At 60.3% G+C, this 13,627-nt stretch overlaps 1 protein-coding gene and 1 long non-coding RNA gene across 4 annotated transcripts in view; one reads left to right on the top strand and one right to left on the bottom strand.

The window, feature by feature from the left end:
- The window catches only part of PDE6B (phosphodiesterase 6B), a 45,382-nt gene that overhangs the window by 6,645 nt on the left and 25,110 nt on the right, over nt 1-13,627 (bottom strand). The window contains exons 5-18 of the mRNA XM_055384255.2: nt 10,769-10,909; nt 10,607-10,681; nt 9,904-9,968; nt 8,703-8,769; nt 8,326-8,373; nt 7,599-7,748; nt 7,129-7,272; nt 5,715-5,780; nt 4,039-4,185; nt 2,068-2,175; nt 1,691-1,800; nt 1,110-1,197; nt 427-527; nt 58-165 (exon numbers count right to left, since the gene is read on the bottom strand). Coding sequence (XP_055240230.2) covers nt 58-165; nt 427-527; nt 1,110-1,197; nt 1,691-1,800; nt 2,068-2,175; nt 4,039-4,185; nt 5,715-5,780; nt 7,129-7,272; nt 7,599-7,748; nt 8,326-8,373; nt 8,703-8,769; nt 9,904-9,968; nt 10,607-10,681; nt 10,769-10,909 — 1,418 coding nt within the window. The remainder of the gene's footprint in view (nt 1-57; nt 166-426; nt 528-1,109; nt 1,198-1,690; nt 1,801-2,067; nt 2,176-4,038; nt 4,186-5,714; nt 5,781-7,128; nt 7,273-7,598; nt 7,749-8,325; nt 8,374-8,702; nt 8,770-9,903; nt 9,969-10,606; nt 10,682-10,768; nt 10,910-13,627) is intronic.
- LOC129532928 (uncharacterized) lies at nt 80-12,425 on the top strand. Of its 3 annotated transcripts, none has more exons than XR_010133300.1 (6): nt 80-193; nt 988-1,095; nt 1,705-7,955; nt 8,312-9,710; nt 10,790-11,003; nt 11,078-12,424. It is a non-coding gene; the product is annotated as an uncharacterized lncRNA (long non-coding RNA). The 3 variants fall into 3 exon arrangements; XR_010133299.1 differs by lacking the exon at nt 80-193 and having other exon boundaries at nt 521-1,095; nt 1,705-2,216; nt 2,989-7,955; nt 11,078-12,425; XR_010133298.1 differs by lacking the exon at nt 80-193 and having other exon boundaries at nt 521-1,095.

The following is a 13,627-nucleotide window of genomic DNA, read 5'->3' as shown; positions in this document are numbered from 1 at the left end:
AGTGGGCCCGGTCCCTGCGGGGGAAGGACCCCTCGTGCCCCCTCCGCCCACGCTCACATGACGATCTCCTTCCGGGTCGTCTCCAGGGACAGGTACTCCACCCAGCTCTTCTTGTCCTCGTAGTTCTTGGACTCATCCACGATCTTCTGAAACATCGCTCTCTTCCTGAACCCAGGGAACAAGGGAGGTGCAGGTGGGAGCAAGTGTGGAGACCCCGCCCCAAGCGCCCGTCTGCAGGGAGGCGCGGAGCCCGAGCGAGGCCCCGAGCCCGAGCGAGGCCCCATCCGGGGTGTGCGGGGCCGGCGGGCAGGGACGGAATCCGGGGCTGCGTCCCCCGGGCTGTGCCGCCGCTGCGCCCCCGTGTCTGCCGGGGGTCCCAGGCTTCCCGCCCGCCCCGCGAGGCGCCCCCTCCCGGAAGGCGCGCACTTGAAGTACAGGGCCAGGTCCGTGGCGATGATGGCGATGTCCATCAGGTGGATCACGTGCTCGTGCTGCCGCCGGTTCAGGTTCTGGTAGATGTTCAGGGTCTGCGGAGGTTGTGCCCAGCGCGTCAGGCGCCCTGCGGCCACCGCTCAGGGTGCCCGGGGACCCCGCCCCTTCCGCCCCGGCTGCCTGTGCCTCTCACGCCCCCGCCCTCGGGCCCTCGGTGGGCGGGACCCCTAATCCGCCCGCTGCTCAGGGCCCTCCTCAGGGTGCCCAGCTCTCCACCAGCGGCTCCATCGTCGGCTTGGGACGCAGATGGCCTCAGAGGTCACCACCGGGGAGCGCAGGGAGGGGGCCGCTGAGTGTCCAGGTCCTTGGGGGCCGCTCAGGGCTCGGCTGCCCTTCATTCCCCCGCTGGTGGGTCCCGGGCCGCGTCCCCCTCGGCTTCCACCCCACCCCATGAGGGGCCCTTTCCAGTTGTCTTCCCCACAAGCGTTTTCCCAGGGCCTCCGATGCACCTGCCCTCAGCCTCGGCCCTCCGCCTTCTCTGCCGCCCTCCCCCAGTGCTCACCCACCCAGTGCTCACCCGCTGCATCAGAACCCTGCTCCGCAGGATACGGCCCTGCCGTCCTGCGGACTCTGCGTCCCCAGCGCCCACAGCAGAAACCGAGGGTGAGTATACCAACCTCCTCCGAGAGCAGGAACTTCCCAAACTCCAGGTGGTGCCGCTCCAAAATCGAGGAGCCGTGGAGCTTAGCCAAGGGGTTCTGGGACCTGTTACACAGGTGGTGGGGGTGAGGCCCGTGGGACCTGCCCTTGGCCCACCCTGCGCTCTGCAGCCCCCCCAGATGGGCCCCACTTTCTTTCTTTTTTTTGAGACAGGGTGTGCCTCTGTCACCCACTCTGGAGTGCAGTGGTGCAATCATGGCTCAACACAGCCTTGACCTCCTGGGCTCAAGTGATCCTCCCACCTCAGCCTCCTAAGTAGCTGGGACCACAGGTGTGCACCACCATACACAGCTGTTTTTTCTTTTTTGTTTTTTTTTTTTTTAAGTTTTTGTAGAGGAGAGATCTTGCCATGTTGCCCAGGCTGGTCTCGAAATCCTGGGCTCAAGCAATCCCCTCGCCTTGGCCTCCCACAGTGCTGGAGTATGGGCCCTGGCCATGGACTCCACTTTCTACATAGCCTGCTATGCGAAGCCTGATTCACGCCAAGGGCGTGGAGTTGATTTAGGGCTAATTCACATGCCCGCCCTGAGGTGCCTACTTCATCTGGTACAGGTTGTTGGTGCCGCGGTGGTCGATGTCATGGCACAGGCCGGCTGTCACCATGGCGAATGCCTCCAGGTCCGTGTAGTAGCTCTTCAGTTTGCCGGTCTGTAGAGACAGGGCCACCTTGCTCACCAGTCCTGGCTCCAGCAGGGTGGGGAGTGGTAAGGGGTTGGGATGACCGAGGCATCGGGTTGGAGGTTGGACCTCCGACCACCGCAGGGCTGGGGTGCGCGGTGCACGGTGTCAGAGGGCATTGCCCTCCTCCATCCTTCTGCCCTGGGAGGACCCCCATCTCATCCCTCGGGGTGCTTGAGTGCTGCCCTTGGTACCAGGAGGGCCTGCACAACCCTGGTGATTCTGGCAGCCACGTACCATGAGCAGTGTGAACATCGTCTGGGCCACGTTGAAGCCGTGGCGCCAGTTGTGGTAGGTGATTCTCCGGTACCCTTTGCTGATGGAGAACAGGAACCGCACCAGGACCTGGGGGAGCCGAGAGGACACAGGGCTCCGGCGGCAAGCGTGTAAGTCCCGCCAGAGCGGCACCTGTGGCTGACTTCACGGTGGAAGCCCTGCTCCGTGCCATCATCCCCACACCCTGTCTCCTGGATTTCCCAATCTTCCCCGTCCCTGGGTTTCCCACTGGCCTCTGCTGGCCTTCCTGGGTAGGGGCTGCCACATTGGCACCTATGGGGTGGAGCCAGGCAGGGCAGGAGCTGAGAACAGCCCCAGCCTTCAGGGGCCGCCCAGCCTCCATCCGACTGCCTGGCCTCAAGCTGGGAGGAGGACCCCTGGGGATGCAGCATATTTTAAGATGTTGGTTTTAGGCATGGACATTTGAATGAGCAGAATGTGTGGGCTGCAGGCTGGGGTGGGAGAGCCGATGTCCGCAGGGCAAGAGAATGCTGGTCTCTCTTGCCCTGCGGACATCGCCAGGAGGCTCTTCCTGCGGCCATTGTGATTTTTAGGGTCAGAAAATTATTTGGAAATATTTTTTATTCTGCAAATATTTTCTATACATTTTTTCTTGAGTGTTTTCCCTTAGTATTTAGTAAAACTTCTTTTGAAAATGCTGGCCTGCTGCACCTGTTCTCAGAGGGGCATGAGAAAAGAGGATTCTCTTCCTTGGGCTGTGGGAAGCCCCTTGAGATGTTGGAAGCAGGGCAGGGCAGGAGAACCCAGGGAGGGCACAGAGCTGTGGACGAGGGCTGGGAAAGCCATCCCGCCTCCCCAGGGGGTCTCCGAGGAGTGCTGCTGTGGCCAAACCAGGGGGCCCACTTTGTGCTTTCTGTTTAGGTGATGGGATGCTTCTATCTCCTCAGCACCCCACACGAAATCCCCTGTTATTGCCAGATGATGTGCCTAATGATCAAATTGCTTGGAACTCCTAATAATAAAACTTTAAATCTATCCATTCACCATCCATCTGCTGTCCACCCATTCATTGACCCATCTATTAATTCATTAATTGACCCACCTACTCATCTATCACTCATCCACCCACTTCTCCATCCATCCACCTATCCATTCACTTATCCAACCATCCAACTACCATTGGCCCACCCACCCTTCCATCCATTTATCCAACCATCCAACTACCATTGGCCCACCCACCCTTCCATCCATTTATCCAACCATCCAACTACCATTGGCCCACCCACCCATCCATCCATCCATTTATCCAACCATCCAACTACCATTGGCCCACCCACCCTTCCATCCATCCATTTATCCAACCATCCAACTACCATTGGCCCACCCACCCATCCATCCATCCATTTATCCAACCATCCAACTACCATTGGCCCACCCACCCATCCATCCATCCATTTATCCAACCATCCAACTACCATTGGCCCACCCACCCATCCATCCATCCATTTATCCAACCATCCAACTACCATTGGCCCACCCACCCATCCATCCATCCATTTATCCAACCATCCAACTACCATTGGCCCACCCACCCATCCATCCATTTATCCAACTATCCAACTACCATTGGCATCCACCCACCCATTCATTTATTCTTTGTTTCTTTCTGCTTGCCTGTTTGCCTTCCTTCCTTCCTAACCTCCCTCCTTCCTCCCTGCTTTTCACCCACCCAGCCATCCATCAATCCAGCCATCCACCCAGCCATCCAATTATTTGTTTTATGCTTACTTCCCGTGTGCATTTTACCTGTTCTGTGATGAACATGTCGGCCCTCTAAACTTCCTGTGGGATCTGGAACCCCCAATCCCATCCCCCTCACCTTCTGGGGCACCTGAGGCCCTGATCACATCCCCACCCCCATGTCCTGGGCGGCCTCAGGGACCTGACTATGTGCCCTGCGGTGTCTCCCACCTCCTGGGGGATCTGGAACTTTCGGACCACGCCCAGCTCGTAGTACATCTGGATGCCACATTTGACCAGGTCCAGTTCGGTGCACTCCAGGTCAGAGAAGTGGAATTCGTAGATGTCAAATGTGGTGGGCCCTGGCAGCTCCTCCTTCTGTGGGAGGGATTGTGGGCTGAGGGAGGTTGGCCTGCCACAGCCCCCACTTGCTTCTCATCCTTTCTTCTCTCCAGATCCCCTGCCAAGCCTCAGACACCTCAGGCATCTCTGAGATGTGTCATTCCTGGCGCTCCAGCCTGTATCCCAGGCTGCTCACACGCCCCCCTGGCTCAGCCTCACTCTCCCCTCTTGTACCCTGTGGCCCAACAGTGAAGAACTTGCCCAGTTGGGTGGACAGGGTGATGTTGTTGAAACAAGAAAACACAAAGGTGTGCACATGAAAAGAAACACACACACACACACACGGATACAGACACACGTGACACAGGCACACCTGGATACACGGCCACTCCCATGAATACAAAGGCACTGGTGTGGACACACAGGCACACACATGAGCACCCAGGCACACCCACAGACATGCAGGCACACACGTGCAGACTCACGCATGTAGGCTCACACACACAGCCATGAGGTAACACACACAACAGTGGACTTTCAGACCCACCAGGCACATTCCCATGCTCAGTCCAAGGCCTACTCACAAGGCTCGTGGCCCCGGGAGATTCTGGCTAAATTGCATAGGCAGACACAGGGTGATGGGGACACCACATAATCCCCATATTGATCCAGCAATGGTCTCTAGGAGACACACACAAGCATGTGTCTATATATATCCATGTGCACACACATGCATACACAATACACACCCCCCTGTGCACACGTGAGCACACACACATGGGTGCACACGGGCACACACAAACGCCCATGTGCACACACATGCACACATACTCGTGTGCACACATGTGCATATTCATACAATGCACACATGCACATACCCACGTGCACACACATGCACACCCACGTGCACGCATACACACCCACATGTGCACACATGTACACACCTGTGCACACAGACACCCATGTGTGCACACACCCACGTGTGCACACACACCTACATGCACACACGTACACACTTATGCACACACAGACACCCACATGTGCACACACCCACGTGTGCACATACCTACATGCACACACACGTACACACTTGTGCACACAGACACCCACATGTGCACACACATGCACACAGACACCCATGTGCGCGCACACATGCGGATGCACACACACTGAGAGTTGCAGGCACCTAGGCACTCTGACAGCAGAGATGACATAGATGGACACAGAGTCCAAGTCAGGCCCACTAAACATCCGGTGAAGACTAAACATCTGGCAAAGCACAGAGGAGACAGGAAGACACGAAGATACACTCAGGAGTGCAGACATCAAAGCCACATTCTGGCCATGCAAACACACTCAGGGACACACTGGCTGAGACTGAAAGCCAGGCTTATGTAGACACACGTACACTGAGGTGCTTAGATACGCAAGTATACACACACAGCACCAACATCCCCGATGACCGTGTGTGCAAAGCACCCTCGGGTCCCGGAGAATGCAGAACTCTTCCTCCCAGCCTCACACATGGCCGGCCTCCATGGGAGGGACGGGAGCAAGGTTCTTACCAGGATTTCGCCCAGCTCGTCCTCATCACAGTCAGCAGGCTCCTTCCCCAGGCGCACTCTGGTTGGCTACACAGAGACACAGATGTGTCACGAGAAAGAGCTTCGCATGTGGGACAAGGTGACGGCGGTGCGTCCACCCCGTGGGAGCTGGAGGAAGGTGCTGTCAAGAGCTCGTGCTTTCACCCTGGGAAGGCCCTGGCAGCCTCTGATCTGGAGACAAATGACCGTGTGCACGGCCTGCTGACTTTCCCACCTGTCCTCTCTCGGGCACTGCCTTACGCAGTCCTCAGGTATAATGATGGGACTCTCTCATGATGACCAGGAGGACTCTGGCCATGCAAGGCCCCTGGCTGGGGAGATTGAGCACAGGGAAGGGATGCCAGGGCCGTGCAGACAGAGGGACCTCGGGGGCATGCCAGGGCTGTACTCAGCTCTGGCCCCAGGGCCGTGTCCCCACCACAGAGAGCTGCGACCCCTGGGTAACCTGGCCGCCCACTGCACAGAGGGAGCTGTGACCCCTGGGTGACCTGCCCCACACAGCTGTGACCCCTGGGTGACCTGCCCCCACCGCACAGCCGTGACCCCTGGACGACCTGCCCCGCACACCTGTGACCCCTGGGTGACCTGCCCCCGCCACACAGCCATGACCCTTGGGTGACCTGCCCCGCACACCTGTGACCCCTGGGTGACCTGCCCCCGCCACACAGCCATGACCCTTGGGTGACCTGCCCCGCACACCTGTGACCCCTGGACGACCTGCCCCCGCCGCACAGCCGTGACCCCTGGTGACCTGTCCCTGCCACAGATCCATGACCCCTGGGTGACCTGCCCCCGCCACACAGCCGTGACCCCTGGCGACTTGCCCCCACCACACAGCCATGACCCCTGGTGACCTGTCCCCACCGCACAGCTGTGACCCCTGGCGACCTGCCCCCGCTGCACAGCCATGACCTCTGGGTGACCCCTGGATGGACCCCTGGATGACCTGCCCCCACCACACAGCCATGACCCCTGGGTGAGCCCTGGATGACCTGCCTCTGCTGCACAGCCATGACCCCTGGGTGACCCCTCAATGGACCGCTGGACGACCTGCCCCTGCCACACAGCCATGACCCCTGGGTGACCCCTGGACGACCTGCCCCTGCCGCACAGCCGTGACCCCTGGGTGACCCCTGGACGACCTGCCCCCACCACACAGCCGTGACCCCTGGACGACCTGCCCCCGCCACACAGCCGTGACCCCTGGGTGACCCCTGGACGACCTACCCCCACCGCACAGCCGTGACCCCTGGGTGACCCCTGGATGCCCTGCCCCCGCCGCACAGCCGTGACCCCTGGGTGACCCCTGGATGTCCTGCCCCTGCCGCACAGCCATGACCCCTGGGTGACCCCTGGACGACCTGCCCCGCCGCACCAGGATGAGCTGGATCTCGTCCCTGTCGCACTTCACGTGGTAAAGGACCATGTCCTGTGCGATGTCCTTGCGGTTTTCCAGCTTGTTCATCTTGTCGTAGGTGTCGGTGTTCATCACTGACCAGCCCAGGAACTGTGTCAGGGACTGGAGGGGATGGCAGTGTCACTGGCGCTCAGCGCTCCCGGCGCGCCCCCTCCCATGTGCCTGTGTGCCAGGCCCCGTGGCTCAGTGGGCAGGTCCTGGGGCTGCCACCATGGTGTCGCAGTGCTTCTGTGTGGGGTCTCCCGGGTGCTCTGCAGAGTCTCCTGCTCCCGGGGGGGGCCCTTTGTCATCCTCTCCCTGGCCGCACGCACACAGCACACACACGAGCACACATACAGCCGAATGCTTGGCGGGGAGGCCCCCACACCGCACAGGCCCCACCCCTCGCAGGGCATCCCCGGTGGAACCACGTCTGCCCAGGTGCTTACCTCCATGAGAACCTCGTCCTGTTCGTCAAAGGGCTTCCCGTCTTTCCTGTTGTAAAATGTGGCGACTCCCACAATCTCCTCCTTCTTGTTGACGATGGGCATGGACAGCACATTCTTGATGAGCCACCCGGAGTCATCCAGGGCCCCTTCCTGCGGGAGCGGTGTCCAGAGCTGAGCTCCGCCCTGAGGCTGGCCCTGGCCCGGGCGTGTGGCCGGGGAGAGTGACCTCACGTCTTCTCCCCTAGAGCCTGACGACTGGGCTCGTGTTCCTGTCTCTGCTCTCTGCATTCCCTCTCTCTCTGCATTTGGAGTTTGTGTCCATGGTTTTTGTGTCATGATATTTTCCCACTGGAGGAGGTAGAGGCCGTTTTCCCACCAGGAGTGGTTTCATGGGCGTGTGTGTGGGGCGGCGGTCACAGCCTCGCAGGGGTGTGTGGGGCGGCGGTCACGGCCTTGCAGGCGTGTGTGTGGGGCGGCGGTCACAGCCTCGCAGGGGTGTGTGGGGGGCGGCGGTCACAGCCTCGCAGGGGTGTGTGGGGGCTGCGGTCACAGCCTCAGGTGATCTGCCCGCCTCAGCCTCCCAAAGTGCTGGGATTACAGGCGTGAGCCACTATGCCTGGCTGAAGTTGTTTTTTAAGTGGCAAAAACTAATTCACTTCATCATTGCTGAATCAAAATCTCCTCTTTTGTAAGTAAGTATAATTTCTACCAAGGCACGGACAGATACCTGAAATTTGAACATTTCGTCAGCGGAAGCATTCATGATGTTACAAATCTGAAAAAGCACCAGAAAAACGATTTCATCCAAAGCAGCGGAAGGTCTGTTATGATCTAAAATGGCCTCTGTGGCCCTGAGGTGAGCTTTTAAGTAGGTAAAGCAGGGCAGCTGGGGGCTTCACTGAGGCACGTGGAGGCTGGCCGGGAGGGCGGGACGTGGGGCTTGCTGAGGCAGGTGGAGGCTGGCCGGGAGGGCGGGACGTGGGGCTTGCTGAGGCAGGTGGAGGCTGGCCAGGAGGGCGGGACGTGGCAGAGACAAGGAGAAGCACACGTCGCCACACCCAGTGAGGGCAAGGCTGTGGGGGCTCCAGACAGCACAGGACTCACAAAGCCGCTTTCTGCCACGTAGCTTGGAAGGCCGCTGGCCAGGGCCCAGTGATCGGCTGGGGGTGTGCTGTGGGCAGAGAGCAGGGGTCAGATAGGCCACGCCGGGCTGGATGTGTGCGTGCAGGAGTCAGATGGACTGGATGTGTGTGTGCAGGGGTGAGAGGGGCCGGGCTGGACTGCACGTGTGTGTGCAGGGGTCAGAGGGGCTGGGCCGGGCTGGACTGCATGTGTGTCTGCAGGGGTGAGGGGCCAGGCTGGGCTGGACGTGTATGTGCAGGGGTGAGAGGGGCTGGTCTGGGCTGCACGTGTGTGTGCAGGGGTCAGAGGGGCCAGACTGCGCTGGATGTAGGTGTACTGGGGTCAGATGGACTGGGCGTGTGTGCAGGGGTCTGGGGGTCTCTGGCTCATGTGCCATCCTCAGCATTTACTCTCTTCTCTGAGTGCCAGGGGGTTCAGGAGGTGAGGAGGCCAGGGTGTGGGTTGGAGGACGGCTGTGCTGCCTTCTTCCTCCTCCCCAGGCTGCCGTGCTGGGGCCCCTCCCTCTTGGGAACCCCTCCCTCTCCGGAGGCCGTATGGCTTCAGCCTGCTTTCTAGGACTCAGCGTTGGTGCCTGCCCTGCCACCCTGACCCTGACTTGTGCTCAAGCCTGGCACCTGGATCCCGGTTCCTGCTTGGGGCCTGGGGATGGGGTCCCAATAGGCTTATGGGACCACAGGGCCACTGGGCCACCAGCTGCTCCTCCCTTGGCTGGAGTCCTGCCCTGACCTCCAGACTGGAGTTCCCCTCCTCTTCCAGCCCCACGGGGCCAAGACTCGGCCTCCTGGCTGGAGGCTCCACTGTCTGGGTGGGGCTGGTGGCGCCAGGGTCAAATCCTGGGGCCTTCATGCTCAATTGTTGCTGACGAGGCCGCCTGGACAGCTTGCCTGGTCCCCTGGATGTCCACTCTGGATGTCCACAGTGACTCACTCTCCTCAGCGGCCCACGTCCTCCTCACCATCTCCCAGAACAGTGAGTCAGCTTCTGTCTCACCCCCCACTCCACTATGCCCCACGGCACACACAGCACCACAGGTGGGGCTGGGCCAGGCCGGTGCTGCTGACTGCACCGTGGGAAGCCCTGGGAGGACGGCCCTGGAGGCTGAGCCGGGGTCTGAGGGGCGGTCCCTCCCCCGGGGATGCTTCTGGTAAAATCCTGCACTTACGGAATGACCTTGATCTCCTCCTTGCCGTGGAGGATGTAGTCGATCACTTTGTAGAAGACAATTTCCTGAGAAGCAGAAGACACCGGTTGGGGGGCTGCCTGGCCAAGCTCTGAGGGGCTCACACACACACACGCAGCTACACACAGCCACACGCATGCACACCCCCACACACGTAACCGTGCATGAGTACACACGTGAACAGATGTCTCCGCCGTGCGCGGCCGCACTCACACCCATGTCCACACATGCACAGGCTCAGGGTACACACACATGCAGACCGTCACCAATACTCACGGGACACGCATCACACGCCGTGGTTTAGATCTGTCTTCCCAGTCTGTGTTCCGCACAATCCCACACACAAGCTGGGCCCGTACTGTCTCACACACACACACGCACCCTACACGTGCACATGAGGTCCCACATGGGGAGATGGGGCAGCAGGAGCCCCCACAATCACAGCCGACGTGGGTCTTCACGACCAGCCTGGCGGCCCTCATTCAGGGACCAGCCCTGGACACCCCATCCCTGGAGCGCAGCAGCAGGGGAGCCTGGTGGAGACCACAGACAGGCACCCGGGGTCCCACCAGCCAGTTCCCACCTCCCTAAACCCCACCCCTATCCCTCCCTCTCGTGCCCTGGAGTTGGAGTCAGGGAAACAGAGGCGTGTGGACAGGCCCTGGGCCCCTCCCCTAAGACTCACCCGGCCATCAGGCGTGCGTGGGCCCGAGTACGGCTGGGACTCTCCCATCAGCACAGGCCACACGTCAAAAAATTCCTGGGCAGAGAAGAGGTGAGGGTGGGGCGGTCAGTGCGGGACCTGGGTCGGGCCAGGCAGGGGGTCCCTGAGCCACGGAAGCCTCACCTTCTCCTTGGTCATGTCCAGGAGGCCCACGGAGTACCGCTCGCAGTTGAGGTAGGCCCGCACCGTGTAGAAGGCCTTGTGGAACTGCCTCTCAATGTCCGTCAGCTCCTCAAACACCTTGTTGGCCGACCACAGCAGCACCTGGAGGGAGGGGCACACCTGTGGGCCTTCGGCCACTCCCACCCTCACACCTGTCTGACTACAGCAGCAGGGGTTTAACTCAAGCCTGACACAGGTGCGCTCCCTGATCTGACCACCTGCCCAGCCGCGGAGCCCGGCACAGACCCTGATTGGTGGCTCCGTGGCCAGGTTTCATCTGAGCTTGTGGGGCCCGGGAGCCGGCTGGCGGTGAGGCCTCGAGGCTGCGGTCGTGTCCCTGATCACTCAGGAGTGGACGAGTGGAAAGTGGAATCCGTCGCTTTGAGCTTGACAGGCAAACATCCGACCAGCCCTTCCTCCGCCCGGCTGCTCCAGAACCACCTACGGCGAGCAGGGCTTTGAGAACATCGGGCCGTGGTTTCCGGACGTCAGGCCCCCCGTGGCCTCCGCCAAGCGTCTGAGACTGAAGCATTGCTGACGCACTCCACGAGGTCCTGGCCAGACCCCGCTCAGGACATCCCACTGCACAGGCCCCTGGTTGTTGGGTCAGCGCTGCCGCCAGGCTCAGACTCACCCCAGGGCCCTCCTTGGGCCCCCTTTCTCTGCCTCCTGGCTCAGACTCACCCCAGGGCCCTCCTTGGGCCACCTTTCTCTGCCTCCTTGGTCAAGGCCCAGACCCAGGCCCCGCCAGGCCTCCTCACACTCACGGTGGCCGCTGGGTCTTCTACCGCATGGTGCCAGCTCCCTCTCCTCCACTGCGGTGTCCTAGCCCAGCTCTCTCCCTGCCAGGCCCTCTGAAGTTCCACCCCCTGGCACTCAGCTCATGGCGGGAACAGGACCAGGCTCTCCTGTTGCCAAGGGCAGTGAGATGTTCGTAGCTTTATTTCCCAGTACATTGATTTTACTGATTTTAGTTTATCTTCAGTTGAATAATTGTGTGTATTGATGGGGTTTATGTTTTATGGGGTTTGGTGTGATGTTCTGATGTACGTATTTGTTGCAGAAAGATTCAGTTAAGCTAATCAACATATCCATCACCTCACCAACTTGTTTTTTTGTGGTGAGAACATTACAAATCTATTTTCTAGCAATTTGGTATACAATACAGTCATCCCTCGGCATCCTCAGGGAAATTGGTTCCAGGACGCCGCTCTGATAACAAAATCCGAGGATGTTCAAGTCCCGGATGTGAAATGGCGTAGAGTTTGCACAGAGGTTGCACATGCACCCCCAGGACTTCAAACCATCTCCGATGACTTAGCACCCAGTGCAAGGCAAGGCCATGAAAACGGCTGTTCTACTGTATTGTTTTACATTCTTATTTTTAATTTAAAACTTTTCCCACATCATAAATCCTCGGAAGCAGAACTGCACTTACCGAGCACCCTGTGTACTGTGGTTAACGGCAGTGGTGGCCGCCACACAGCGCGGCTGACCTTGAAGCCCACAGCTGCAGCTAACGAACGCTTTGCACCCTTTCACCAACGTCTCTGCTTTCTCTATCTCTCTTCCTGCCCCGGCCTCCTGCAACCCCCTTTCCACTCTCTGTTTCCATGAATTCAGGGTTTTCGGATCCCACACGTGAGTGAGATCCTAGCTTTTGGCCAGTGGCATCCTCCAGGTCCATCCTCCACGTCAGTGCCCTTCCCTGGCAGCATCCTCAGTGCCGGCTCTGCTGTTCCCAGAGTCCCTCCCTCCCTCCCTGCTGAGGCCCGGCCCCCCTGCAGCCCCTGAGCACCAGCCTCTCTCGTCCAACACCTTTTTCTCCCTGAAGCCTTTCCTGAGCCATGTTTCTCCAGTGACCCTGACCCCTGCCTTGCAATCTCCGCCCGGGTCTGCAGCCTACCCTGACTCCTGCCTCACTGATGGGTGTGGACCCTCCTCACTGGCCTCCACACTCTCCTGCCCTGACCCCAGTCACAGTCTCGGAGCCGCCCTGGCCGCAGTCACCGTCGCGGAGCCGCCCTGGCCTCAGTCACAGTCATGGAGCTGCTGCTGGTGCCACCCTCAGCAGAAGCTCCCAGCCTTCCCAGCCCCTATCTGAGTATGTCCCGCCCCCCGTGTCCCTGCACCGGTCAGGAGCTTTGGCCCCATGCCCGTGTGAAGAAGTCAGCTCAGTCACTGGAGTTAGTGGGTCCAGAACAGGACTTGGGAAAACAGCAGGTGCAGATGGCGACCGCCCTACCACTCCCCATAGCCCCGGCGCCTGCTGAATGGAAACGGGCTCTCCACAGCCCTGGTGCCTGCTGAACGGAGACGCCTCCCCACAGCCCCGGCGCCTGCTGAATGGAGACAGCTCTTCATAGCTCCAGAGCCTGCTGAATGGAGACGGCTCTCCACAGCCCCGGCGCCTGCTGAATGGAGACGGCTCTTCACAGCCCGGGAGGCTGCTGAATGGAGACGGCTCTCCATAGCCCCGGGGCCTGCGGCTCAGGAGACTCGCTGTAGATGTGTGGAATCGCCAGGTGCATTCTCCTCGCGTGACTGGTTCACCCAGAGCCGCAGGTGGAGGCCCGGCCCCACCCCCTGCGCCCTCTGCGTCCCTCGCACGCTCAGTCTGTCTCCTGCTGAACTCAGCGCCTTTGCACGGGCTCTGGCCTCTGCCTCCAGGCCCTCATCCCAGGCCCTCCTCCTCCCAAGGCTTGGCCTCAAGTCCTTTCCAGGAGGCCCTCCCTGAGGACCCACCAACCCCTGGGGCCCCCATTCCCCATTCAGTCTGACCCCACGGGTCAGCCCCTGTCCCACCTGTGACAGCCCCAC

The sequence above is a fragment of the Gorilla gorilla genome, chromosome 3, assembly GCF_029281585.2.
Source record: "Gorilla gorilla gorilla isolate KB3781 chromosome 3, NHGRI_mGorGor1-v2.1_pri, whole genome shotgun sequence".
Lineage (NCBI taxonomy): Eukaryota > Metazoa > Chordata > Mammalia > Primates > Hominidae > Gorilla > Gorilla gorilla.
This window is presented reverse-complemented; position numbering and strand designations above follow the sequence as displayed.